This window comes from Pteropus medius, unplaced genomic scaffold (genome assembly GCF_902729225.1).
Source record: "Pteropus medius unplaced genomic scaffold, Ma_sr-lr_union100, whole genome shotgun sequence".
NCBI classification, from domain to species: Eukaryota; Metazoa; Chordata; class Mammalia; order Chiroptera; family Pteropodidae; genus Pteropus; species Pteropus medius.
Genome location: NW_024343733.1, coordinates 970,063 through 996,683, shown reverse-complemented (window position 1 = coordinate 996,683; position 26,621 = coordinate 970,063). Strand labels below are relative to the sequence as shown.

The window sequence follows — 26,621 nt, the reverse complement described above, 5'->3', positions numbered from 1 at the left end:
CCCCGCCCCCGCGCCATACTCTGTTCAGAATCACCCTGGCTACCTGACTGTCCCACCTTCCAGAAAGCAGACGGGGCCAGAATTATTCTAGGGAACAGACTAAGGTTGCCCCTCGCTGAGCCTCCCGCCCTTGCTTTATTCCCTCCAGAGCATTTATCAACAGCTTACGCACCTATTTTATTTATTTTGTTGACTATCTCCCCAATGTAAACTTTACAAGAGCAGATTTTTTGGTATCTTTCGTTACAAGGTATCCACAGGACTTTAGAACAGTGCCTGGCATGTACTACATATTCAGTAATACTTGTTAATGAATGTTGAGTGTGTGAGGCCCCGTGTGAGCTGCGTCACAGCCACCACTGCAGCGAATCCTGCCCCAGGTAAGTGCTGACCACATCTCCTTGTTTTAGAGATGAGGTACCCGAGACCCAGAGAGGATAAGTCCTATAGCTAGTAAGAGGTGGAGACAGGATTCGAACCCAGGTCTCCGAATCCAAGGATGTGCTTTCCTCTCCCCAGGCACGTAGCACTGGGCGAGTCCTGTCTCCAATGTAGGCTTCTGAGAATAAACAGATGGGGAGGCGCTCTGTTTTGTGTTTATCTGTACCCCGCAGTAGGACTTGGCAAGGTCTTGGTGGTTAACGGGGTCCTGAAATAGGACCCAGAACAAAGTAGGTGCTCAATAAACATATGGACAGACGGATGGATGGATGGATGGATGGATGGATGATGAACACATAAAAAGATGGACAGATGAATGGATGAATGGGTCGATAGATGGGTGGATGGATGGTTGGATGGTTGGAAAACGGATGGATGTTCAAATGGGTAAATGTATGGGCAGGATCAGATGGATGGATGCATGTACAGATGGATGATGGGTGGGTAGGTTGGCAAATAAATGGATGGACAGACAGAAGGATGGACAGGAAGATGCATGGGAGGCGGGTGCAGGCCTGAAACTTGAGAGGAGAAAAGGCGTGGTCCCGGCCTCACCCACGGCCCCAGAAAGCACAGCACAGGGGCCACAGCCTCTCTCATTTAATGGCGACACAGCCTGCAATCTGGCTCCTGTGGCGGGGAAGCTGTGGGCGCTGCCCCGAGGCCCAGGGCGAGGCCAGGTTCCGTGGTGGGAGCGAGGCTGGAGCATGTGGGCTGCCACCCCTTCCTGCATGCCCCTGGAGGGAGGACACGCAGGCCCCTCCAGCCACAAGTCATCAGAAACTTTGGTTTTTGTTTAAGTTTCTGTCCTTGAGGAAGCTGCCCAGAACGGGAAACGGGGAGCGGCTTCCCAAGGGAGCAGAGGGGCTGGGGCTGGTGTCTGGGAGGAACGACTCCAACAGCAGGTAATGCCCAGATCTCGGGGGGCTGAAACCCCACAAGCTCCAGAGCCACTGGCAGGAATGATGCCAGGAGGGAGGAACCAGACAGGCCCCTCCTGCCCCACTGCGGGCTCTGGAACCTGATCCCTCGGGACGGGGCCCAGGGTGGGAGAGAGAGCAGCAGGGAGAACGGGGAGAGAAACACAGACAAGAGGTGACAGTCGCAGAGGAGGCACTCACCCACTTCGGGGGAGAGGGTCAGTTCTGGGCCCCATCAGGTCCCCTGCCCCACCCAGGAGGAGACACCAAGACGAGCGTGAACCTGGCAGACCCAGGTCCTGGCTTTCGGCACAGCAGGGGCAAAGGCCACGGAGGGAGTGGGCAGGAGGTCACTGTGGCAGCCGGCAGGGTGGCCCTGCTGTGTCAGCAGGCGCAGAAGGCAGCAGGGCGGAGACGGTGCCTCAGTCCCACCAGACCTCGATGGGCGAGAACTTCCAGAGGTCGGGCTGGCCCATGTGCAGCAGGCCGCTGAAGGGCGAGGTGCTCCACTGGAAAGGCGGCAGCTGGTCCCACGTGGGGCCACTGGCTGCCAGAAAGCGCAAGGCCTTGGCCAGCGCCGCGCTAGTCACCTGGGGGCCGGGGCAGAGCAGGCTGCTGAGTGGCCACCCGGGCTGGGCTCCAAGCTGACCCCACCCAGGGGGCCCTGGCGCCCGCCCTAACTTGGACTCCAGCCACAGCTCCGTTCAGACCTTGCCCTGCCATCTGCACTGACTGTGGCCTTCACCCCATCCTCTCCCTGGCGAGGACGCTGACCACGCCCACCCGCAGGCCCCGGGGTGGGGCAGCACCTTCACATCGATGCCCCCATGGGAGCGCTGGCTCAGGGCCTGGAAGGGGTAGGAGCCGTTGGCTGGGTTGAGGTCAGAGCGGGCCGAGATGGCGTTTTCCCCGTTGGGCTGCGGGCTGCAGCTTTTGCACAGTGACAGCGGGTCATGCAGGAAGTCATTGTACCTAGGTGCGGGAAGAGAGGGGCCACCAGTCATGCTGGGAAGCGGAGGCCAGGAAGGACACGGCCACCTGCTCTCATGTGCCCGGACCCCTCCCACTGCTGGGGTCCCTCGCCCCCTCACCTCTGTCATCCCATCCTCGTCATTCGGACCTCCACCCGGGCATCCCTCCTTTGGGGCCCCCGTCCCAAGTCAGGCTAGAGACCCATCTTGTCTGCTTAAAGCACTTCTGGGGACGCATACAGTCCTGGTTACACATCCGCATCAGCGTGAGTGCCTGATGGATTCCTACATCTCCACGGGACAGGGTGCCCCCTGAGGACAGTGAGGGACAGGCTTTGTGCCTTTATCTCCAGTACCAAGCACAGTGCCCAGCACAGGGTGGTCCGTCACTCAGCAGCGGCTCAGCATCCTCATGTGTACCATGCAGGTGGCAAAGGACTCGCGCTGAGTGAGGTCACGGCACTGCTGGGCCAGCTGTCACACACTGTCACCCTCCCCTGCCGGCCCCTGGGCTTCCTGTGAGGGTGACTGCGTCACAGCGAAGCACAAAGGGCGCCGCCTGTGAATCCGGGCTCACCGTCCCCCACGCACCTCATGAGCTGCATCATGGAGCCCACGTCCCGCACCAGCGACTGGTTCCGCTGGAAGATCTGGGCCCGGGGGCTCCCGTCGTAGGAGAACCAGTCCCCATACTGGGCCACCAGGTCCTGCATCCCACTGGCATTGAACACACTCTCAAAGGACCTGCCGGGGAGGAGGACGGTCACTCACGACCGCCACTGACCTCGCCTGGCCGTGGCCAGGGGCGCGCTGAAGCCCTGACAGTCGGGAGGGCGATAAAAACGCCTTTTGTTTGCGCTGGGGCGTGGCTTGGGGGCGTAGCCAAGCTTGGGCTCCGGGGGTCCAAGAGACATGGTTTCACATGCTGCCCTCATCACTGACCAGCTATGGGACCCTGGGCAAGTTAGGCACTCTCCCAGGGCCTTGGTTTCATCGTCTGTGGCGTGGGAACGGGCGCTGTGGCGAGCATGTGCGGTGGTTGTAGGGTCAAATGACAGAACCCAGGGAAAGCACAGTCAGCGTCAGGTGATGGGGTGCAGGCCAGCTAAAGCGGAGCCCGCTGGGGAGCCACGCAGGGGTCAGTACCTGAGACGGGCCACCCCCATCACACTGCTGTGGGTACAGACTGGGTGGTCACACGGATGTTGATCTAAGCCCCACGACTGTACCCCAAACCTGCCAAGGAGAGCTGAGCCAGGCGTGAGCAGATACGGACGGGGGGGACACATACGGTATGTTGTAGCTGGCCCAGTAGGTCTTCTGGTAGAGCTCTGAAGTCTTGTCGGCCACTACCACCATGCCCCTGGGACCAGGAGAGATGCGGCGGGAGCAGTGAGAACAGGGGCTCGTGTGGGCCCTGCCCTGCTCAAGGACCTCCGCTGGCTCCCACTGCCTGGAGGCAGATGACAGCCTGGAGCTCAGCCCCAGTCGGGGTGGCCTTCTCTCCCAACCTCGCCTCCCTTAGATCTTCCCGGCCTGTGCACATGTCAGCACACCTGCCGCGCACCTTTACCTGGGCAGTCCCCTCTGCCCGGGGCGCCCTGCCCCACCTTCCAGGGTACTCACGGGATCTGCTCCAGGATGGTGAGCACCCCGCTCCCAGGGCTGGGCCCGCCGGGGACGAACGCCTTGTAGTCCACAATCATCCACTGGTTGTTATACCTGCCGAGCCCAGGGAGGGAGGACTGAACAGACCCCGGGGCCACAGCCCCAGCAGCCCCGGGGCTCTGGCTCCCTGCTGCTTACTGGGACAAAGGTCACCTCTGCCTGGCAGTCGAAGACCCTGTACTATCCAGGTCTGGTGTCTCTGATTCACAGGGTCCTCATCCGCCCATGTCCACCTCCTCGGATGGAACCTCCTCACTGTCCCCAGAGCTCAAGTTCCAAATTCTCTTTCTGTCCTTCCTCTGGGGACCTTTCCCTGGGTGGAGGAGCAGGTAAGGGAGGGGCAAATGCTTTCCCTCCCTGAGCCTCAGTTTCCCCATGTACAAAACAAGAGAGGGGACTCTAGGACTCCTTCCGACTCTACTGAAAATCTGTGAAAGGGATCTGCCGAGGGTGTGGGGTGTGTGGCCCTGGTGCCACATTAGGTCCCCTTGGGTCTGAGGATTAGGGGGAGGTTGGTCCATTTCTTGGGTGGGGAGGCCACAGTGCCAGGAGCCCACTCACGTGCCACTGTTGAACGTCTTGAAGACATCCGCCCAGGTGGCCCCGTCCACGGCCAGGCGGTTGGCCAGGGTATTGCGCAGCCACTCCATCACACAGCCCTCGGGCTTCACGTACTTCCACAGGTCCCGGTTCTTGTTGCCTATGGTGGTCTCCAGTGTCACCTGCGGGGGGCGCTGCGTTGAAGGGCCACCTGACGTACGGCCGGGCCTGCTGCCACCACTGGCAGAGTGCTGCTCCAGTCGCGGTTCATACAGTGACTATTTAAGTTTTGAAACTTCACGTTCTGGTTCAAGTGCCTGGTCCTCGCCGGTCTCTTGCATGAGCATCGAGGGGGATTCATGATCATGCATCCAGCTTTGCCGGGGGGAAGAGCCACTGAAGAGCCCAGGGCGCTGCTCCTAGGGACCCACGCCTCCCACCAGGTCGGTCAACTCTCCCCAGAGGCGGCAGCCCGTTTCTACCCCTTCCTCGTGGTTTCGCAGGGGAAACTGGGTGGCTTGAGGCTGTTAGCCTGGCAGACTATTATAATCTCAATAAACTCGTGGTCCTCCCGGGAAAAACATAGCATGACTATTAATGCCCCTTCATACTGAGAGGTAAACTGAGGCCCGAAGAAGTTAAGAGACTTTCCAAAGGTCATGGCCAGTAAGTGGATGGGCCAAGATTCGATCCCCAAACTTCCAGCTCTTAAATCAGTGCTCGTTCTCCTATAGCAGGATATTAGCATGCTTCTCCCTTTCTCATACAACGCTGGAAAACAGCTAAAAGACAGCGCTAGCCACAAACGTGATGTTCCCAAGAGGAATCTATCAAGCGAGCCTCCGAGTGGCCAAGCCCAGGCACGAACAGCTCCTACTCCCTCCCGCTGTCCTTTCCTTGTCACTCGACCGGCTGCTCTTAGCATCCGAAACCGTGGCCAGGAGTCAGACTAGCCCGGCCTCCAAAGCCCCCGGGAGCAGCTTCCTCTCTCTACGGCAGGGGAGTTTTTAACTCAGGGAGTCCGCACGGGCTTGGATGGGGAAAACATTCTATCTTTAGTTCCACTGACATCCAACTGAAGTCCAGCCTCTCCTTCCGCTGTTAACGCAGGTGACATGCCACAGAGGCACTGGCGGTACCTGAGAACGCCACTGACAGAAATCACAGATGTTTTCCCAACAGACGACAGGGTTGCATATATCGCAAAGCATCGTTTGTTCCTCGTTACTTCTAAATGATGGGAGGTGGCACACCTGCCACCAGAGCTTGTAATGTAATGTGCTAATAAAGCAGCACATGTATTTCAAGTCGACTTGTGCAGAATTTTGATAAACACATTTCGGTATAATTGGTTTCCTTTCTAATCCCACATATTTTGCTTTACGCACTTAAAAGCATTCTGGGAGGAGGCTCACAGCTCCCCAGATGGCCACGGGGGTCTGGGAAACAAAACCAGTTCAGGACCCGGATGGAAGGTAAACTGTCCACCTGTAAATTTCGCTGTCCTCTCCATGGCTTCAATCCGCTGTCCCCACCCCAGAGTGCAGCACGGGGGTCCCGTTGGCCGCTGCCTGGTCTTCTCATGCCTCTTTCAACTTAAGGGAACCAAACCCCACACTCCCCTCTAAAAACTAATAGAAAAGAGCCCTTCCCCACCCCCTCCCCTTCTCCCCAGGGAATTCGCGGTTTCTGCCCAAGTATCTTTTTTAAAGCCATGTTTTTCCTTCTTTGCACCGTTGCCCTGGCGATCACAGGGCTCACTGGCTCCACGACGGGTGCCAGGGACAGATTTCTAAACGAGTTTGGACCCCGGCCAGGAAAACCGATAAAAACATCATAAACAACATTTATTCAGAAGACCTGGCTAGATTAGAGGGGTTTTGTGGAAAGCAAGAGAGAGGGCAGTATTTTAGAGCAAGGTCGTGCGGGAGAGGGACAGTTTATCCTAAATACGTAAGAACAGAAGGAGGCCATTGAGGTCAAGGATATTACATAAGGGCCCCGAGACCAGGGATTTCTGAGGAGCTGCGTCGCAGTGCAGAGCCCCAGGCTGGCTGCAGGTTTTGGAGGCCTGGGAATCTGCATTTTACACCCCCCCACACACAAACCCCACCGGCGTCCAAGCACCCAGCACGGGAGAATGGGCCTTGTCCTTGGGATGGCAATGGGAGCCGTGCCCAACTGCCCACCCGGGGAGAAGCAGCCCCGGGATAAAGAAAGGTGACACGGAGAGGGACTCACCAGCCCAGTGCCCAGGACGTAGAAGTCGTCACAGGAGAAGATGGTGCCGGGATAGGACGAGAAGACCAACTTGTTGCCAGGAGCCAGGGGAGAGTCCTCTGTGGGGAGGGCGTGCTGGGTTAGGGGGGTGCTGGTCACGCAAGCCCATGTGGGGCCCTGGCACCCCCACCCAACGAGCCTTGGGAGCCTGGGGAGCAGCAGGCCGCAGAGGATGCCCCCATGCCTGCTTTTCCATGTAGCCTACCACCTATTCGATGTGCGTGTGTGTGTGTGTGAAAGCGAATAGCAAAACACATATCTATTTTTGTAGTGCCTTTTCGGCTTTCCCTCTTCTTTTAAATTGCAAAGACCTATTGTAAAAATGATAACTCAGAGGATGATACCTAGAAGTCTAAGAGTGTGAGCTTTATTTGGGGGTAGGGAGAGTTTTCCACCAGCTTTACTGAGGTATAATTGACAAATAAAAATGGTCTATAAAAAAAAGTCTGTATTTAAGGTATTCGATGTGATGATTTGATACGTATATACATTGTGAAATGATGACCACAATCAAGCTAATTAACACATCTGTCACCTCATACAGTTTCCTTTCTGTGTGTGATGAGAACGCTTAAGATCTATTCTCTTAGCAGATTACAAGTATACAACACAGTATTGTTCATTATAGTCACCCTGCTGTACATTAGATCTCTAGAACTTACTCGTCTTCTAACTGGAAGCTTGCACCCTTTGAATAATACCCGCCACCATTTCCCCTACCCCTCACCTGACAACCATCATCCTCCTCTCTGCTTCTATGAGTCTGACTTTTTTAGATTCCACATATAAAGTGAGATCACACAGTATTTGTCTTTCTGTCTCTGGCTTATTTCACTTAGCGTAATGTCCTCAAGGTCCACTCCTGTGGTTGCAAATGGCAGGACTTCCTTCCTTTTTTAAGGCTGAATAATATTCCATTGTGTGTGCATATGATATTTTCTTTATCCGTTCACCCACTGAGGGACACTTAGGCTGCTTCCACATCTCAGCTATTGTGAATAACGCTGCAACGAACATGGAAATGCAAATATCAACTCAAAATACTGATTTCATTTCTTTTAGATAAACACCCAGAAGTGGGAATGCGGGGTCATACGTGAGCACGAGCTTTGGGGAGAAGAGACCTAGGCAGAATTCCGGCCCAGCACCTTATTGTTTGGCCTATAGCAACTCACTTAGCCTTTCTGAGCCTCAGTTTCCTTATCTGCAAAATGGGTATGATAACCCCTCGTCTCCACGCGGGGCAATCATAAGGATTTAATTTACAAGACCGCAGAGGTAAAGAGCTTCTAGCACAACAGTGGGCATGCAGTAGACAGGCCTACCACCAAGAGTACCATAAAAAATAAAGAAAAGTATCGTATAACCAGAGCAGCACTTATCAGGTACAAGAGGTTCTGGGGTAGGGGTGAGGACACCTGAAGCTACTTCTAACCAACAAATAATTAGAAACAAAAAGCACAAAGTCACAACGAAACAGCCGAAGCCGGAAAGGCAAATAACATCGATGGCAGCTTTTGGGGGGGCTGAAGGCAGAGTGAATTACGACTGATTTCTATTCCTTCTTTGGGCTCCATTACATTGTTAACATTCTACTGTGAACATGGATTACCTACGTAATTTGTTTTAATTATTAAAAATTAGCAGAGGGCCAAAAGGTCGAAATAACCCACACTCCCATCAATAGATGGACGGATAAACGAACTGTGGTCTATCCATACAATGGAATATTACTCAGCCATAAAAAGGAATAAAGCACTGACATAGCATGGATAAGCCTTGAAAATATGATGCTCAGTAAAAGGAGCCACGCATAATAAAACTACCGTGTGACTCCATTTACACGACATGCCCAGAATATGCAAATTGCCAGGGGCTGGGCGAGGGGGAATGGGGACTGATTACTTAATGGGGACAGGTTTCTTTTTGGGGTGATGACCACGCTCTGGAAAACGATAAAAGTGGAGGTTGTACAACATTGTGGATGTACTAAACGTCACTGAATCTTTCACTTGAAAAGGGTTAATTATATGTCATGTGAATTTCATCTCAATAAAGTAAGTAAATAAAAATAAGACTACAACCAGAAAAAATTGTAAATGAATGCAGGTTTATATGAAGTTCGAAAACAGGCAAAACTAACCTAATGGGAAGGAAATCGAAGAGTGGTTGCCTGGAGGACGAGGGGGTTTGTGGAGATGAAAGCAAAGGGCAGAGGGAGCTTTCTGGGGTGATGGCGATGTTCTCTACCTTTACTGAGTTTCATGACTGCACATGTTTGTCCAAACCCATCAAATTATACACGCTAAAACGTGTATGTAAGCTATCCATCAGTAAAGCTAATAAACAGTCTAGGATGTCATTTCTCACCTGTCAGAATGGCAAAAATTGAAATGAACAACAACATCCAGTGCTGGCAAATTTGTGGCGACAGCTGACACCCTTGCGTACTGGTAGCAGGAGTGTAAATTGGCTCAATCAATTTTAGAGGCAATTTGGCTACATCTATCTAGAGACTAAAATTTTAATTACACCCATCTTTTAACCCGGCATTTCTACTAGGAAGCATCTCTGAGGGCCCTGTTGCTTGCTGGAAATGGCCCAAATCCTCGACTGGGAATGAGTTAAATTTTAATATCCAGCTGTTAAAAAGTGGACAGAACATGGCAATATCGAGAACTCTCCAAAGCCGGCTTGTTGAGCAAAAGGAGCAAGTTGCAAACAACCCAGGTGGTATGATCTATGTTTTTTCAAAAACCCAGAAAACAAATGTTTTAGGGCCGTGAAGCTATCTGTATAATACTGTAATGGTGAATATATGTCATTGTGCGTTTATCGAAATCCATAAAACTCTACTACACGAAGAGTGAACTTGAATGTAAACTCTGGACTTCTCGGCTGATATCTAACGCCTCAATGTTGGTTCACCAATTGTGACAAAGGTATCACACTAATGCAAGACGCTAGTAACGGGAAAGCAAGTAACGAGAGGGGGGTATATGGGAACTCCATACCAACTACTCAATTCACCTGTACCCCTAAAGCTTTTCTAAAAGATAAGGTCTGTCAATAATTTAATTTGGTTTAATTTAATTTTTTTAGGCGAGGCAACCCTTGGTTGACATCACAGATTGCAAGGAACTTGTCAGCTTACAGTCCCTTATTTTTTTTATTTTTTTATTTTTTACTCCTACAGCACCTGGTTTTCCTAGGTGGTCTCCTGTCCAAGTACTAACCAGGCTCGAACCTGCTTAGTTTCCGAAATCAGACGGGATCGGGCTTGCAGGTCTGTTAATTTTAAAAAGGTCTTTCTATACACATGTAAATGCATCCAAAAAATTCTAGATGGAGCCAGATCAAAATGGCAGTGGTTTCCTCTGAGGAGAAGTCTGGAATTTAGAAGGGTGTCAAGGGAGATGTATTTCTTCACCTGTTGCTAGAATTTGTGGCAATGAGTATGTATTCATGTATTACTAGTATAATAAAAATAAACGAAAACAAATAAAAAATTGAGAAACATTTTTTAAAAGTCTAGGAAACAAAACATAACCAAACATTCAGAGAAATGATCTCTTGCGGGTTGTGGGATGTTCGAGTGATTTTCATTGTGTGCATATGTTTTGCCGTTATTTTCCAATTTTCTATAACATTTGTGTATGACTTCTGCAGGTTTTCAAAAAGATATTGAAGTGTTAATAGATATACAGCATTGAGGATGATAAATCTACGTATGGACAACAGCATGGATAACTTACAGAAGACACACACGGGCACATTTGGCACGTTTCCATTTACATACCATTCAAAATCAGACAGACCTAATCTGTGTACACTTTTCCATATTAACGTCAATTCAGAAGTTTACTTAGATTTAAATTAATGGGCATTAGGTTGTCTCCAAACCAGTACTGCAGGCGACATCCTTGGTCACACTCCCTGTGCAGAAACTGAAACGTTTCTGTAGAGACAGATCTGAGCCAGAGAATTACTGGGTCCTAAGAGTGACAGATTTTGAAGTTTATTAGGTGCGGGCTGGGTCCCTATTCTAAGTGGTTGTGCCAACTTCTGCTCCCATTAGCATTCAGTGAAAGTATTCATTTCCCCACCCTCTCGTCATCTCCTGGCGACATTAAGTTTTTAAGTTTGGCCAAAAAAGAGGTCCTGCAAATATCTGGCAACGGCTACTTCTGGGGTTGACACCGGGGGTAGGAATTGGGGGGAGGCAATATGGGGTATCTGGGCCTTAGCTGCAAAGATTTTACATTTGACAGGAAGAGTGCATGCCTGCATTACTCACGTAGCTGACTATTTGCAAAAATGGCTGTCATTCTGTATGTGCTTGCATCCACACCACTGCAAAGTGCCTCTGCAGTTCTTCGCCTCATTGACTGGGTCTATTTCCCCTTCTCTCAAATTTGAGCTGGTCACCTGACTTGTTCTGAGCATCAGAATGTTGTGCCAGTTTAAACTAGCCCTCACGATACCTTCCACATTTCCCTGCCCAGATGTCACACGAACAAGCCTGCTCTAGCCTACTGGAGGACGAAAAACCCTGAAGCCCACCTGTCCAACTCCCACGCCTGGGAATGAGACCATGCTAGGTCAGCCAGCTTACCCCAGCTGACCACAGAAGCATCAGTGATCCAGCCAAGATCAGCCAGGCCTCGCCCAGGACAACAAAACCACCCAGGTGACCCCTAGACATGTGAACAAAAACAAATGGTTGTGTTGTGTTTTAAGGTTTTGTTGTTTTAAATGTGGGGGTGATTTGTTATGTGGTGTTAGTCAACTGATATACCTTGTAAAAAAAAAAACTAAAAGGAAATGAACATGTTAAAAATTAGACGAGCTGTTAAAATAGCCTTCAGTCACTGTGGTGTGCATGGGGCCAAGGCCACATCTCCTAGCACCCTGCCCTCTGCGCCCACGCCCACGCCCACGCTCACGCACAGATACACCCACACCCACCCACCTTGGGGGCCTTGCCGGAACTGGAATGAGTACTTCTTGATGACACGCAGCATGTTCTGGTAGGAGTTCCAGGTGTTGTGGGCGACCAGGAGGTCACCGTGGCCAGGCAGCAGCTTGATGAGGGCAGAGCAGGAGCCAGCACCCAGGGTATGCCTGGTCTTGGTCTTGTTCAGGGCCAGCTCCAGGTCTTCCAGGTCCCCAGAGATCTGCAACAGGCTGAGGAGGGCCAGGGCGCCAGACGGTTACGCCTGCCCTAAGTGCTGTCACAGACCCATTTCACGGAGGAGGAAGCTGAGGCTCTGAGTGGCTGGGTGACCATTCGGAGACCATGTAGCCCCAAAGTGGCAGAGCCAGTGCTGGAACTCAGGTCTGTCTGCCTACGAGGTGTGTGGTCCTTTCCCCTACCCTGTCCACTCTGGGGGTGGCACTTACAGGAACCCCAAGGGTTTGATGGTGAACTTCCCAGTTGGAAAGGTCACACTGCCTTCATAGCTGTCCTCTAGGCCTTTCAGCTGCAGGAGGGTCAGCCGCACCTGGGGAGGGGGCAGAGGGCAGCGGGCAGAGGGAGGGTGAGGCCTCTCCCCCAGGCTCACACCTTCTCCTACAGTGGGAAGGGCTCTGGCCTGGGGATCCAGACAGAGCAGGAAAGGCACAGGTGTACCCTCCAGGCTCCAGCCAGCCTTGACCACCTCTTAACCATCACCACCCTCCATGCCAAGCACCCTCCTGCCTTCAATTAATTAACTGTGTGTCCCTGCCCTGTACCAACCCCCATGCTACTCCTACTTAAAAGCCCAGCTCAAAGCCCCCTCCTCCAGGAAGCCTCCCAGTCTGCCCTGGCACACTGTTGACAGTTCTCCGTTCTGAGTTTAGCTACTGGCTATGCTGCTGCCTCAGGGCACCTGTCTCATACTGCTGACTTCTCCCCATTGTTATTGTCATCGTTCTATAACCATGGAGTATCATCACTGTGTCCCCCACAGGGCCTTGGCCTGTGCTGGGCATACCCCAGGCACTTAGCACCTACAAGATGGATGGATGGATGGATGGATGGATGGATGGATGATAGATGGATAGATGGATAGACGGGGATTTGGATGGATGGACGACGGGGCGGGATGGACGGGTGGGGTGGGTAAGGCGAACGTGGACGGCAGATGAATGGGTGGATAGATGAATGGGTGGTTGGGTGGGTGGATGGATGGACGGGAAGGAGGAAGAGCCTGTTCCAGCAAGGATATGAGTAGGAGGCGGGTGGGTGCACAGTGAGAAATTCTGAGGGAAAGGTGCACGCCTGGTCTAGGCGAGTGGAGGTGCTAACGGATACTGACAGCCGTTTTCCAGGGACCACCTGTGGTGTGTACTTCACAGTTAAACTCTTGAGGTGTTCTGGGGAATCCATAAATACATGACTTTATCAATGACCTGGCCAGCAGCCCAAAGGCAGAGCGCCTGCCTGGGTCTCTCTGTTAGCAGCCGGCTAATCGGCAATTCACACGAGCAACGGAAAACAAGTCATTGTCCCCAAACGTTCTAGGTTTTCTAGTTTTCTTTTTCTTTATAAAGACTATTTTCACCTGCATCAGATATAATCAATCAAGCAAGCCATCTCCCTTGTATGTAAGTAAAACAACATGCTAACAATGAATGACGTGTCTACGGAGATCCTCTGACAGCAGGAGGGCAGAATGGGTTGGAGAAAGAGCTAGGCTAGGATGGACAGCTGGCGTTCCATCAAGTGGATGGATAGAAGGGAGGACAGAGGGCGATTGGACAGACGGATGAATGACAGGTCAGCTAGAAAGGATGGAGATAATGGACACACCAAAGGGCTGGCCAGGAGGGGCGAGAGACAAGTGAGTCACCAGCTGGAAGAGCAGCAGCCACAGCGGTGGCAGGCCCCCACAGCAGACCCAAGCCGCCACCCCATCCCACTGAGCATGGCGGCTGCACCCACCTGGTGCCAGTAAGCAGAGTCCTTGTTCAACTCCATCTCCTCCTGCATCCACTCCAGGTTGGCCTCCAGGAAGCTCTTGAGCTTCTCGCAGTAACCGACTTCGTACTCGAAGGGGCCGCAGTAATTCACCACCGTGTTCATCCAGTGCATATAGATGAGCTGTGGGGTGGGCGAGGTGGGCGAGGGCAGGGCGGCGAGCTGCTCGCTGCTCTGAGGACCCCACTGGCTCCCCACTTGGGCTCAGGGTCCTCTCCCCTATCCAGGTCTCCAAAGAGCTGGCACCTTGGTGAGGCCACCTCTGCGCCTTTGCCCACGCTGCTGGTTCCTCCTCCTATAGGCCCTTCTCATCCATCCAGCTCTTACCCCCAACAGAGCCCAACGCCTCTGGGCACCCCCCTCCTTTGAAAGCCTTTAGCACTCAAAATCTGTCCTAGACTACATCTCCCCTCTTCCTGGGGATCCCCAATCTATATATGTATTCAGTTGGTCAGTCAACACAACACGAGCCTGGCCCAGTGTCTGACCATCTCCCCAGACACTGAGGTCCCAGGAAGGCATCCAAAACTGCAAGCAGGTGTCAGAATGAGGACTGTGGGTTTCATAAAAGGCTGCCACGCTGTGCGCTGTCCTCTGCGACGTGCGCTTTCCCCCTCACCATCATGCATCCGTTTCATCCACATTGCTCATTCGTTTTCACTCTACTGTACTGCGCTGTGTGACTCTACATCTGGCTACCCACTCACCCACTGGTGGCACTTGGGTGTCCCCGCCTTGGGGCTGCTTTAAACACCTCACACACACCATAGGCACACACCTATGAAGAGGGGCCTCGAGGTCCCAAGGCATGTGTGTGTTCAACTCTACGAGCTGATACCAAGTTATTTTCCAAAGTGGGTGTCACACCTCCACCCATGGTGTAGGAGCCTGGCTGTCACACCATAGCCTCTCCTAGTTCTGATATTGTCCGACTTCTGAAATGTATGATTATCACTTTTATAAAGCCCCAAATCAAGTAAAGCATAGTAACAGGTTGTTTAAGGATTCATCACATGTACTAAAACTAACTTAACAAAAGTAAGGGAGTTGAAATAACTCAAATGTCCATCCACTAATGAGTGGATAAACAGCATATCCATACAATGGAATATCATTTGGCCGTAAAAAGGAATGCAGTGCCAACACACGCCACAACAGGGATGAACCCTAAAAACATGATGCTAAGTGAAAGAAGCTAGTCACAAAAGACCAGATACTGCAGGATTCCGTTTATATAAAATGTCAAGAATAACCAAACCTATAGAGACAGAAAGTACATTTACAGCTGCCAGGAGCTGGGGTGAGGAGAGAAAAGGGAGGTGACTACTAATGGGTACGGGGTTTCTTCCTGGGGCGATGAGAATGTTCTGGAATTACATAGTGGTGATGACTGCACAACCTTACGAAGAGACTAAAAAAAAAACCACTAAATTGTGTATCTTTAAATGGTGGGTTTTATGGCATATGAATTATATCTCAATATAAAATGACCGAATGAATATACATAAGGGAATGTGGGGCACCCCATTTAGGGTGGTGGGTGCCTCTGTGGGGAGGGGAGCCAGAGGTTAGGGCTGGGAGGGGACTTTGATGGTACCAGCAACACCGTAGGGTTTAGTTTGGGTGTTCGTTTCTAATTATGCTCCATTGGACTATGTTGCGTATTTTTTATACTCATCAAATAGTACCTCATGTTAATTTTTAATGAATGCGTGTGAGCCTTTTCTCCCCAACTGGATGGAGGGCTGGAGGCAGGGGGCCCACTCTGCAATACCTCAGAACCCTCCAAAGCTCCCTGGGGAACACATTTGGTGGGGTAGGGGAGACGGGAGCCCTAGGTTCTTCCATCTGGCCCTTACCTCCTCAGACACGGCAGCCTCCACCACGCCCGCAGCGTAGGCCTGCAGGCTGTCGCTGTAGTGGCCATTGGTGTGCAGCTCCAGAAAGGCCCACCTGGAGAGGGAGGAGAGGGGACACCTGGTCAGTGCAGAGACAGGCGTGAAACTGGCCCGCAGCCTGACGCACAGCCACTTCCAGTGTTAAACCATAAAAAACAACACGGTGATGCACTGCCTTTCACGTGACTGTCTGTCTTTGTGCACTTGTCAGGCTAAACCCCTAAAAGGAGAAATGCTGGGTCAAAATGGCTTTAATTTTATAGACACTGACAAACGGCTCCCCGCAAGAGCTGCACTAACCTTCGTTCCCACCCCCACAATGACACCAGCTCCCATCTACAGAGGTCCTCCTCTGTGCCAGGCACTGTTTTGCACACTTTCTCATCTGTCAGCTCTTTAACCCTCTGGACGAACCTACAATCCTGCAAGGCAGGTGTGGGCATTGTCTCCGTCACGCAGGAGAGGCGGCAGTTAAAGCGCGGAGTTATGTAACTGCTGCGGGAGAGCGTATGGCTGTCCCCTCTCCCCATATCCGTGCCCTTTGCTGAGTCACTTTACAGTCCCTCCACGAATGGCCAAGTGTCCTTCCCTGCTCCTTTGATCTGGGCTCAGTCATGTCATTTCACTTGCCTTGGCCATCTGGAGGAATGTGGGTGGAAGTGACTGTGTGCCAGTTATAACATTAACTTTCAAGAGGCCACCTCTGTTTCTCCTTGCCCACTTGGGCCTCTGCTATTGCTATGATAAGATGCCCTGGCCAGCCCACCGGCCCTAGAAATATAAGAGACATGTGGAGTGGACCAGGTCTGCAGAGCTGCCCCGGCTACCCCAGGACCCATGAGGATAAATGGTTGTTGTTTTAAGCCACTGGGTTTGCGGAGTGATTTGTTACACAGCACTGTTGCCCAATACTAGCTGATACACTTGCCGAAGAGCAGAAGTAGCAAAGAGGGGAGCCTGGGTTCAATTCCAGGCAGGCTGGCCCCCACGCCTGTGAGGCAGAGCTTCTTAGACTCCGATGTGCATCCAGGTCACTTGAAGACCTTGTTCGGAAGCCAGTTCCAGTCAGGACGTCTGGGGTACGGCCCGAGACTATATCTACCTGCTGGTCCTGTCTGCCCACTCCTTTGCTTAAAATGATTCCTATCAGTCTTTTTCATCTTTCCTAAGGAGATAGATGAAAAATTCAATCATGTTGTTTTAACTATAGTCTTTTAATTAGTTAAGTTACATATATTTTCTTATTCTTATTGGTCATTTATAGTTTTTGGTTCCTGTCCTTTACTCATTTCTCTCTAGTGTGTTTTTTTAAACCTTTTCTTGTTGCTTGGTGAAACTGTCTATATACGTATTAGCCTTTGGCTTGTCACTAATATTGAAAAGATATTTGCATTTTAATTTATCTTTGCTTTTGTTTTTGCCATATAGAGGTTTTCATTTTTGTACAGCTAATCTGTCAATCTGTTCCTTTAGGTTCTATGAAGAAAATGAGGGCAATAGGACACTCATGGAAACTTGAAGAGGCCACAAGACAAGGGAGAGCCAGGCACGGCCAGGGCTATCTCATGGGAAGTTAGCTAAAATGCCACCACAGAGCTCCAGGACAAGAATAGCTCTGCCCTAGAGGCAACTCTGGAGGGGAAAAACTATAAACACAACCACAAGCAATACTTTCGGCAAGCAAGCCTCTGAGTGCTTATTGGGTGCCAGACGCTGAGGGTATATGAGGAGGAATGGCATTCAGTCCTGGCCTTCAAAAGCCAACGTGGGGGTGAGGGGTGTTACTGACACGCAAACAGATGATGACATAACAGGGTAACGGCTATGGTGAGAAAAGGAATAAAATGCCAAGGGGGTGTCCTGAAGAGGTACACTCCTGCTGCTGAGTAAAATCTAGAAAGACCGGGGAGCTTACAGCTGTTTTGGGTTTTGAAGTTTAAGTAGGAGCTTTCTAGGGAAGCGGCAGAGAAAAAGGAAAGTAAAACAAGGAAGCCTGAACTGTGAAAGTTCCAAGGCAAAGAACCCTGGGGCCAACGAGATGTGGGGATTGATAATGAGCATCCCCCACCATGGTGGCTAATGACAGCCCCCAGGCATGTGCTAAGCACATCACAAGTTTATTTCTCTCTCTAAATTCTCCCAAGACTCTGACATGAGTTTTATTCTCCTGACTTTACAGATGTGGGAACACAGGGAGGCTCAGGGAGGTGAAGTCACTTGCCCAAGGTCACACAGCAAGTAAGCGGCAGAGCTTAGACTAAGATTCCAGAGCAAGTGCTCTGAGCCTGTAACTCAGCTGAGTTTTATGGGGTTTTTTGGTGGTGGGGAAGGTTCGTTCTTATTAAAGGAAGATGAGAGCCATGAACTTCAGGATAAAGACTCACATAAAATCATATATATAGGGACAGAGAAGCACAAGAGACTAGAATGAATGTTCAAATTTCCATACATTTCCAGGAGAGTGGAGTACAAAGAGCATCTGGGTGTGTGGGTCCCCCGGACTTTGTTTGAATGGCCAGGTCTCTCTCCTATCAGCTGTGTATCTCTGGGCAAACTGCTTGACCTCTCTGGGCCTCAGTTTCTGTAAAGTGGGGCTAGCGAGTCCCACTTCAGAGGGTTGCTATGGCGTTTGCCCGGAGACAACACACATTCCACGCCCCCTAAGTATCTGTCTCATTGAGAATCTCTGAGGGGAGTTAGGGAAGACCAGCAAGTTTGGTGATGGGAGGAAGATTATAACAGGGCCCCAGATGAGACCCACCCCACGATAAAAAAAATAAAAATAAAAATAAAAAATAGCAGGGCTCGAGGGACACCAAACACAAACTACATGAAACCGAAAAGGCTGGTAAGACAGTTTTAAACGAGGCCAGCAGCCTCTCTCCAGTCCATTCCTAGTAAACAGCTGCTCCTGCGAGGGGTACCTGGGCTCAGTCAAGGCCACAGGCTAAGGCCCTGGAGACAGGCAGCGTTTAGGAACCCATCCTGTGACCAGGTGCTCACAGAGCCCTCAGAGATGGCTGTGAGGGGCCTCGTTTATAGCAGTTTTCACCAGAGCCCAGGGAAACTGGACCCTCCCAAAGAGTCTGTCATCAGGAAGCTGACAGGATAATCGAGCCAAACATTCAATGGGTTTCTAGAATGCCAGGTGCTGACAAGGTGTCAGAGACAAAGAAACAAAGTTGTTTTGTTTTCTGAAAAAGGATTAGCGACAAACGGCAGTGTGGATAAGAAAAAGGGGGTTCTACGGAAAGTAACCTCGCAGAGTGCTTTGATCATTAATTCCCAACGGGGCAGCTCACGGTGGGTAGTCATGCCCCGGCATGCAACTTTTTAGTAAAAGGTTTATCTTTGCCTTAACTAAGCCCTGACTGTTATGTCTGTGCATCTAGGTTAACATACCTTTGAAATAATCACCGTCGAGAGAGTACAGAATCTTGTCAACTATCCCGTAATCGGATCCCAACCTTGCCTTTTCCCACCGCCAGGTAATCAGATGCATAAAAGACGCTGCAAATCTGTTACACTCAGGAGCGTCGGATACCTTGCTCCTTGGCACGTGTCCTCACTTTGGCTCTTATAAAAATTCTCTACGGGTTTAGACATGTCTTACGTTAACAGTAGACACAGAAAACCCCGTGTATAAAAGCGTTACACAGACATATATATACCTATACACATGCATGTGTATGTATGTTTAGGCCTCTTTACGCACAGAACATTCTGGAAGAAAGAGCTAACAGTGGTTATATACGGAAAGAAAAAAGTGGGGGGAGGGTTTGAGTTTTATCTCCTGCATCCCATCCCACATTTTGAAACTGCGAGAACTTTTGCCAGGAAAAGTTAATTACTTTCCTAATAATTATAAAAGTTTAAAGAAGTGCAGCATGACTGGGCAGGAAGGAGAGGATGAGTGGAAAGTGAATTCCCCCCCACCCCACCCCCCATCCCCCAAGCTCTGCCAGGCCACAGTTCCACAAATATGGCATTAATCACTTCCTTGTTCAGAGAGCGTAACCTTATTCAAAGGGCCCCTGGGGTGACTGAATTTAGATGACTTTTATTCATTTTGCCTGAGTCCTCAGAAAACCCCTGCTTGGGGAGGTTTCCAGTTGTGAGGTTTTGCTCCCAGCTCCCCGCCCCCACCCCCAGGTTAATCTCTGAAGATCTTTCTGTTGCCTCAGGCCCTGAACCCTAATAGGATTTCTTCTGACCCTGCAAGGTCTTCGCCATCCTCAGCGCCACTGCCACCTGCAGTAAGTGTCCCAGAGCTCAGTGAGTAAACCTGAGACTCTGCCTCATAGTCCACACCTTGACCTTCCAGGCTCAGCTCCTCATCTGTAAAATGGGAAGGCCTGGACGTCGGCAGCTGTGCTGGTGGCCTGCTCTGAGAAACTCTACCTCAGCTCCTGGGAAAAACACAGATGAGAGCGTGTTCCTAAAGCTAAATGTGCCCGTTAAAGACTAATCTTTATTCAGAGATTGTGTGCTTTCTGCTTGTTTGGTTCTGAAACAGCTGATTCCTTACGAGATAAAACATAAAAGGGAAAGAAGTTAATAAACATAGTTCTGCTTTGTTTTCAGTGCGCTCGCTTGACAAAGACAAAAAGTTGGCAGCACTGGATCTGTTAACCCAATCTTTTTTATGGCAGGAGCGGCTAACCTTTCTGAGCTGACTCTAGGGTCTAATCAAGAGGCCACATTTGGGAAAAGCCAGGCCATTCATGTGCAATGGGCAGGAATCACCACCCCGCTTGGGTGTACGGCATTCCCCTGACACCCTCACTAGGTGGAGGGCCCACCCTATCTGTGGCTATCCCTCCTCTCTCACTTTTGAGGGCATGTTTATCTTTCGTGACTTTTCTGAGACATACCTGGAGGCATTTCTGATCCCCAGGCACTAAATCCTAAATGCTCCCGGGCTGGCTGGGGAATGTTGGCCCAAGGTCAGATACAGCACCACTGAAAGAGGAGAGATTATGGGGAAAGTGGACGCGGAATTTATCTCAGGATCCCCAGTGGCAAAATCTAGGGACCAGGGAAAAAAAAAGGATCCCCATTCTAGGTGAAGAGTCAAATGCCTGGTCTCCACCCTTCAAAAACTGAGGCAATTACCCACGAATCAGAGGTTCTGCTGACCAGAGGCCGGCACACCCACGTGGCTTTCTTTCATCTCACCCCTGAGTTCTCAAGAAAGTGTCTTCGAGGGCCTCAGTTTCTCTGCTTATAAAACGAGGACTTCCGATACAGTTTTCCTTACATCATAGCCCCAAGTGCTGTCGGACTCAGAGGAAAAGGGGCACGTGAGTCTGAGAGGACAGAACGAGAGACCAGACAGAAAAGGTGCTGGAAAGGTGAAGGGAGTGAGTGAAGGGTGAAAGAGACCCGGGCTCGCTTCTCCAACTTCCTCACCTGTAAAAGGGGCAGAGAACACCTATACCCGCCCCTTTCTCTTGACTCATTCCTTCCTTCGGTAAATACACAGAAGTGCTTTCTGTGATCCCACTGATTTCCCTTCAAGCCCTACCTTCGGGTGAGGAAAACAAGCTGAGAGAGGTGAAGTGATTTGCCCAAGGCCAGGGCGGTGGAGCTGGGCCTGGAAGAGCTTTCAACCAGTAGAACCAAGGAAGCCTTCCCTCCACTTTCGTTTTCGCTAACTGAGAGCAAGGCGGCCTGGGGGGCCTCCTGCAGCCACAGCCCTGTCTGTCCCCAGGCTGGGCCTCACCTCTGTGTCTTCTCCTCTAGCTGGCATCCAAGCAGAGCTCTATCATGCCCTCTTGGCTCTGCTAAGTAGGGCCAAAACATGTGAGTCAGCAGAGAATAGGTCACCAGATTCCAGAGTCACGGAGCCACAGAGCTCTTGGTTCCCTCCCGAGATGCCAGCTGACTCTATGACCTCTTCTCCTTGGGAGGCAACCCAGATTAGCTCTACCCGGCTCCTGTGTCTACAGCAAGTCCTCTCCCCCAAATCGCCCTTCTGTCTGTCTATCTGATACCCTCCCAAGTGCCACAGAGCACCAGAATGAGGGTGTCCTCAGTGTCCGTGTGTCCCCAACACCTGCAGGAATTAATGCACGCCAGCAAAATGGATGCGGGCAGCAGTGGGAGGAGGCCATGCCTGCTGGAGGGGGCTGTGTAGTCTCAGCACTGGGATGAGCCCAGGATGGGATGGGAGCTGGGGACTCAGTTCTCTAAGATCCCCAGCAAAGCCGGGTCCAGGGCCTGGGCCCTGCTGACGAGGTTTTGAAGCAGAATTGTCCTCACTCCCACTGACTCAGGTTTCCCTTCTGGCACTGTCTCCTCAATGGATCGGGACCCCACCTGCTTATCTCTGTGTCTCCAAGGCCAAGCACGCCAGGTGAGTGAACGAATGAATGAATGGGCCCGAGCTCTGGTACAAGGCATGAGAGGGGCATCACCCAGCCTCCCAGCCAAAGCACATCCTCAAAATCCAGGAGAAATGGGAGCCCAGACTGGCAGAAGAGTTAAGTGAGTCACACATCAGAATGACAGTCCCGCTGATGAGGACAGTAATCATGACTGTCCAGGATGGAGCACTTGGCTCTATACTAAGTATCTGGCCAAGCAACTGTCCCCTGAACCCGGAGAGAAAAAGGAGGGGAGGAGCAGAACTCAGGCAATGCTACTATCTGGGTCTATGTGAATTTAGGGAACCTCTGTTTTCTGGCTGGTCTGGAACCCAGGCAAGGGGCTGGTATAATCAAGGAAGTTAGAAGTTAAGTCTACTGGAGAGCTCACCACCCCACAGACCCAAGTGCAGGGAAGTGAACTATGAGGAAGGGAAGTTGGCCTCTGTGGGAATAGGAGTTATTGTATCACCCATCAGCCGTGGACTGGATCCAGAGGAAGCCACTGTGGCCCTGATGACCAGAAACTGGCCTCTAGGAGGAGACAGAGGTAGTGACCCCAGAGTGAAGGCGAGGGGACTGGCTCCCATGAGTTGAGAAGATGCATTAGCTTCCAACCAACCTGGGACCTGGTCTAGATGTTGGTACTGCATCCTCAGATGAGAGAAACTGACCCCCAGGGAGACAGGGACACTGACACCAGCAAGAGGCTGGTCCTAGGGACAGACAAGGCCTGGAGCCCACACACCTCCCTCTTCGGCTAGTTCGGCGCGGTATCGGGCCAACCCTTACCCGGTCTCGTGAATGGCGTTGGTGAGATTGGCCCAAGCCACAGCGTCAGGATGGCGGCCATCCACCAGACGCAGCTGGCCCGTCTGGGGGTCCAGGAGCACCGAGCGGCTGCGGGAGGCGGGTGAGACCGGCCCTTCTGACCCCCAGCGGCTCCCCGGGGTCTGGATTGCGCTGGTCCGGCCGCTCAGGAACAGCCCGGCCAGCGGAGCCAGCACCAGGGTCAGCGCCAGCGTCCGCGTCAGAGCTCCGGCCAGGCGGCCTCCAGGGGAGCGGTCCATCGGGGCCACCATCACAGCCCGGAGCAGGGAGCCGCAGCCGGGCTCACGTGACTGCGCTCTGCCTCAGAGGGCTGGGAGACCGCGAGCCGCGGGAAAGGGGCGGGACTTGGGCCGAGCTCTTCCGGGGTGGGCGGGGCCCGGATGAGGGACGTAGGGGGCGGGGCCCATCTTAAAGAGCCCTGGCACCCTGTCCGCCTCCTAAAATCCCGCGTAGCGCACTTCCCCTCAACTTTTTGTTTTCAAACCTCGAGAAAGGTTGCAAGGAGTAAACATCCAACTGCCTGCCGTCAACTGCTAATGTTTTGTCACATTTAATTAATCTCTCTTTATATATGTGCATATAATTTTATGCATGTATACATAATTTTGCTCAACCATTTAAGGGTTAATTGAAGAAATCGGGACATGTCAAACCTAAATACAGCGGATATACAGTATCTCATAAAAGACAGTATCCTACATAACCACGGTATACCATTATAATAGAAAATTTACCATTCATTTAATACTATTATCTAAAACAGAGTTTTATTCAAATAGTTCCAATTGTCTCAAAAATGCTCTTTTTTTCTTTTCTTTTGATCCGGATCCACTCCTCACACCCTACACAAGAAAAACTCTTAAATGATGAGAATCTAAATGTAAAAAATGAAACTGCAAGTTCTAGAAGAAAATATGGGTGAATTCCTCCACAGCTTGTGTTTAAGAAAAGGCGAACTATGACTCAAAATCCAAATGCAATAAAAAATGAATCCATTTGACTACATAAAATTTTCTTTAACTTTTCCGTGTCTAAAACACCATGATTAAAGTCAAAAGACAGCTGACAAACTGGGAGAAAATGTTTATCACATATATCATAGATAAAGGGCTAATATCACTAACCTATGAAGGACTCTTTAAATTGAGGGGGAAATGTGAAAATCAGATAGAAAAATGGGCAGAAAAATATGAACAATTTGTGAAAAAAGATGTAAAAATGATTTTTAAACTTATCGAAAACTATCACTTCATTTACTATAAGAAAAATGCAAATTATAGCTACACTGAGGATAGAAGTTCAGAGTGAAAATAAAAAAAAAAAACACTAAAAAAAGAAAAAAAATGTTTGTAGAAATATATACCAAAAACAATGAGGAAATATGAAAATTGGTGCGATCTGAATACAGTCTATAATTCAGTTAAAGGTCTTGTATTGATGTCACCTTCTTGATTTTGGTTATTATACTCTGGTTATATAGGATGTTATCATTGGGAGTAACTGGGAAAAGGCCACACAGCAAGAGAGACTGTCCTCTCTCTTCTGAGGTCCGAAGAGATAACTGACAGCCAAAGGGGCAAAATCAGGGCCAAGTGTAGGGCAAGGTTGGGTCAAGGTCTGTGCCCCAGCAAGTAGGGTAACAGAGGGAGGGAAGGGCCAGTCTTGGGGGAGGGGTCAGGCAGAGGCCACTGGCGATAATCAGGGATGCTGGAGAGTCACAGAGGTGGGCAGGGGACAGGTCTTTACCTGAGGGCCCTTGAGGCAAATCTCAACAGAACCAGATTGTGGCAGTGGCCACCCTGGTGGTCCCCGCACTCCGAGAATCCCTCAGAAAACACTCTTTCCTAAAGATAATCTCAAGATGTCACCTCACACCTATTAGTATGGCTATTACAAAAAATAATAATAAATAAGGAAAAATAAGGAGTGTTGGCTAGGATGTGGAAAAAAAGGGAATCCTCACGCACAATTGGTGGGAGTGTAAATTGGTGCAGCCATTCTGGAAAACAGGATGGAGGTTCCTTAGAAGATTAAGAATAGAACTACCATGTGATCCGGCTATTCCACTTCTGGATGCACATCCAAAGGAAATGAAATCAGGATCTGGAAGAGATATCTGCCCTTCCCTGTTCATTGAAGCATCATTCGCAGTAGCCAAAGTATAGAAACGACCTAAGTGCCCACTGATGGATGAATGAATAAAGAACATGTGTGATACGTATACGCAGCGGAATTTTATTCAGCCTTAAAAAGAAGGATCCTGCCATTTGCGACACAGATGAACCTAGAGGACATTATGTTAAGTGACATGAGCCAGACACAGAAAGGCAAACGCTATGTGGTCTCACATATATGTGGAACCTAAAATAGTCAAACTCATGGAAGCTGAGTATAGAACGGTGGCTGCCAAAGGCTGCAGGGAGGAGAAAATGGTGAAATACTGGTCAAAGGGTACAAAGTTTCAGTTACACAAAATGAATAAATTCTGGAGATAGAACGTATAGCGTGGTACCTGTAGTTAACTACACTGCATTGTATATTTGAAATTTGCTAAGAGACTTGATCTTAAGTATTCTCACCACATACCAAAAAATGGTAACTATATCAGGTGATGAATATGTAAGTTAGCTTGATTGTGGTCATCATTTCACAATGTATGAGTATATCGAAACAGGTTCTACCCTGTCACAGTCAGCTTTTAAGGTCCCCCCATTCAAGGAAGCTGGCCAGGCTGAGAGAATGGGGCTCCTGGGCGGAGAGCACCCAGGCTGGGCTCAGGGATGGCCCAGTCAGCACTAGGCAGGCCCCCATGTTGTGACGACATTGCCCCGATGCTCAGCCTTTGATCCACCCTATATGCGTCATGAGATCTCCTGTAGTCCTTACTGTGGCTCAGGTGTAACCAGTCACCTGAGTGTGCTTCCTGTGACCACTAAGCAATTCTGTGTTCCTGTATACAAGACATCTGGCATCCACCTGAGTGAATTTCTTTGCTTCATCTTCACAACTACCCTGAGAAATTCATGAAACCTTAACCCTGTTAAAAGATGGGAAACTAGAGTTCAAGATGAGATGTGACTTCCGCCAGGGACAAACTCAAGTGAGTTGGGGAACTGAGTCTAGCTGATCCAAAGATCTAATTCTTCTCCAGTTCATATGGGGGGGACCTCACAGCAAAGTGCCCTAAGAGGCTTACCAAAACGAATTTAACAATTCTGTTAATGGCATTGATGGCAAGGGCCATTAATGGAGATTTACGGTGTTTTTAATTATTGCCGCGTGGTGAAGGTTGCTGTAGTAAACATTCCTGTGCAGACAACATTGTCCATATCTTTTTACTTCAGGAAAATTCCAGGAGCAACATTGGTGCAAAAGGCACACATGCTTTTGAGGCTCTTAAGATTCATGCTTATCAATCGCCAAGTCACTTTCTAGTACTATTATTCTCATGGACACTCCTCCTGGCAATGCCACTTCCTCACAATTGGTACTGTCCACTGGTAAATGGGCTGCAATGAGAGGTGATGAGCTCCCCCTCCTGGAGGGTTTAAGTAGGTGCAGTGTGACTGCTCAGGGCTGCTGGGGTCAAGAGGGAACTTGCACTGGGCGCAGGTGAGGCTTGGGCAACTTAAGGAAGCTTCCAAGTGTCTGGGCCTCTTGGGCTCAGACTGAAAGTTCTGATTTTCTCTCTCTCTTTCCTCTTCTAAGTTCCCCTCTAAGCCTTACTATTTCTGCTCATG

At 50.4% G+C, this 26,621-nt stretch overlaps 1 protein-coding gene across 1 annotated transcript; it reads right to left on the bottom strand.

The window, feature by feature from the left end:
- Nucleotides 1–158: 158 nt before the first annotated feature.
- Nucleotides 159–23,192, bottom strand: PLBD2 (phospholipase B domain containing 2). Its single transcript, XM_039868209.1, has 12 exons — nucleotides 22,843–23,192; nucleotides 15,644–15,737; nucleotides 13,749–13,907; nucleotides 12,224–12,324; nucleotides 11,793–12,007; nucleotides 6,782–6,879; nucleotides 4,562–4,722; nucleotides 3,959–4,054; nucleotides 3,624–3,695; nucleotides 2,924–3,076; nucleotides 2,171–2,333; nucleotides 159–1,951 (listed from the first exon to the last, which is right to left on the bottom strand). The coding sequence occupies exons 1-12, from the start codon at nucleotides 23,130–23,132 to the stop codon at nucleotides 1,784–1,786; spliced, it is 1,770 nt and encodes a 589-aa protein (XP_039724143.1). The 5' UTR covers nucleotides 23,133–23,192; the 3' UTR covers nucleotides 159–1,783.
- Nucleotides 23,193–26,621: the final 3,429 nt, after the last annotated feature.

Bases quoted from the DNA above. Each gene is read 5' to 3' on its own strand.
- PLBD2 (XM_039868209.1), bottom strand. From the start codon at position 23,132: ATGGTGGCCCCGATGGACCGCTCCCCTGGAGGCCGCCTGGCCGGAGCT. The intron at 12,325-13,748 runs GTGGGTGCAGCC...CCCCCTCCCCAG, and splicing joins ACTCTGCTTACTGGCACCAG to GTGCGGCTGACCCTCCTGCA. The intron at 4,055-4,561 runs GTGAGTGGGCTC...TGGGCTCGGCAG, and splicing joins AAGACGTTCAACAGTGGCAC to GTATAACAACCAGTGGATGA.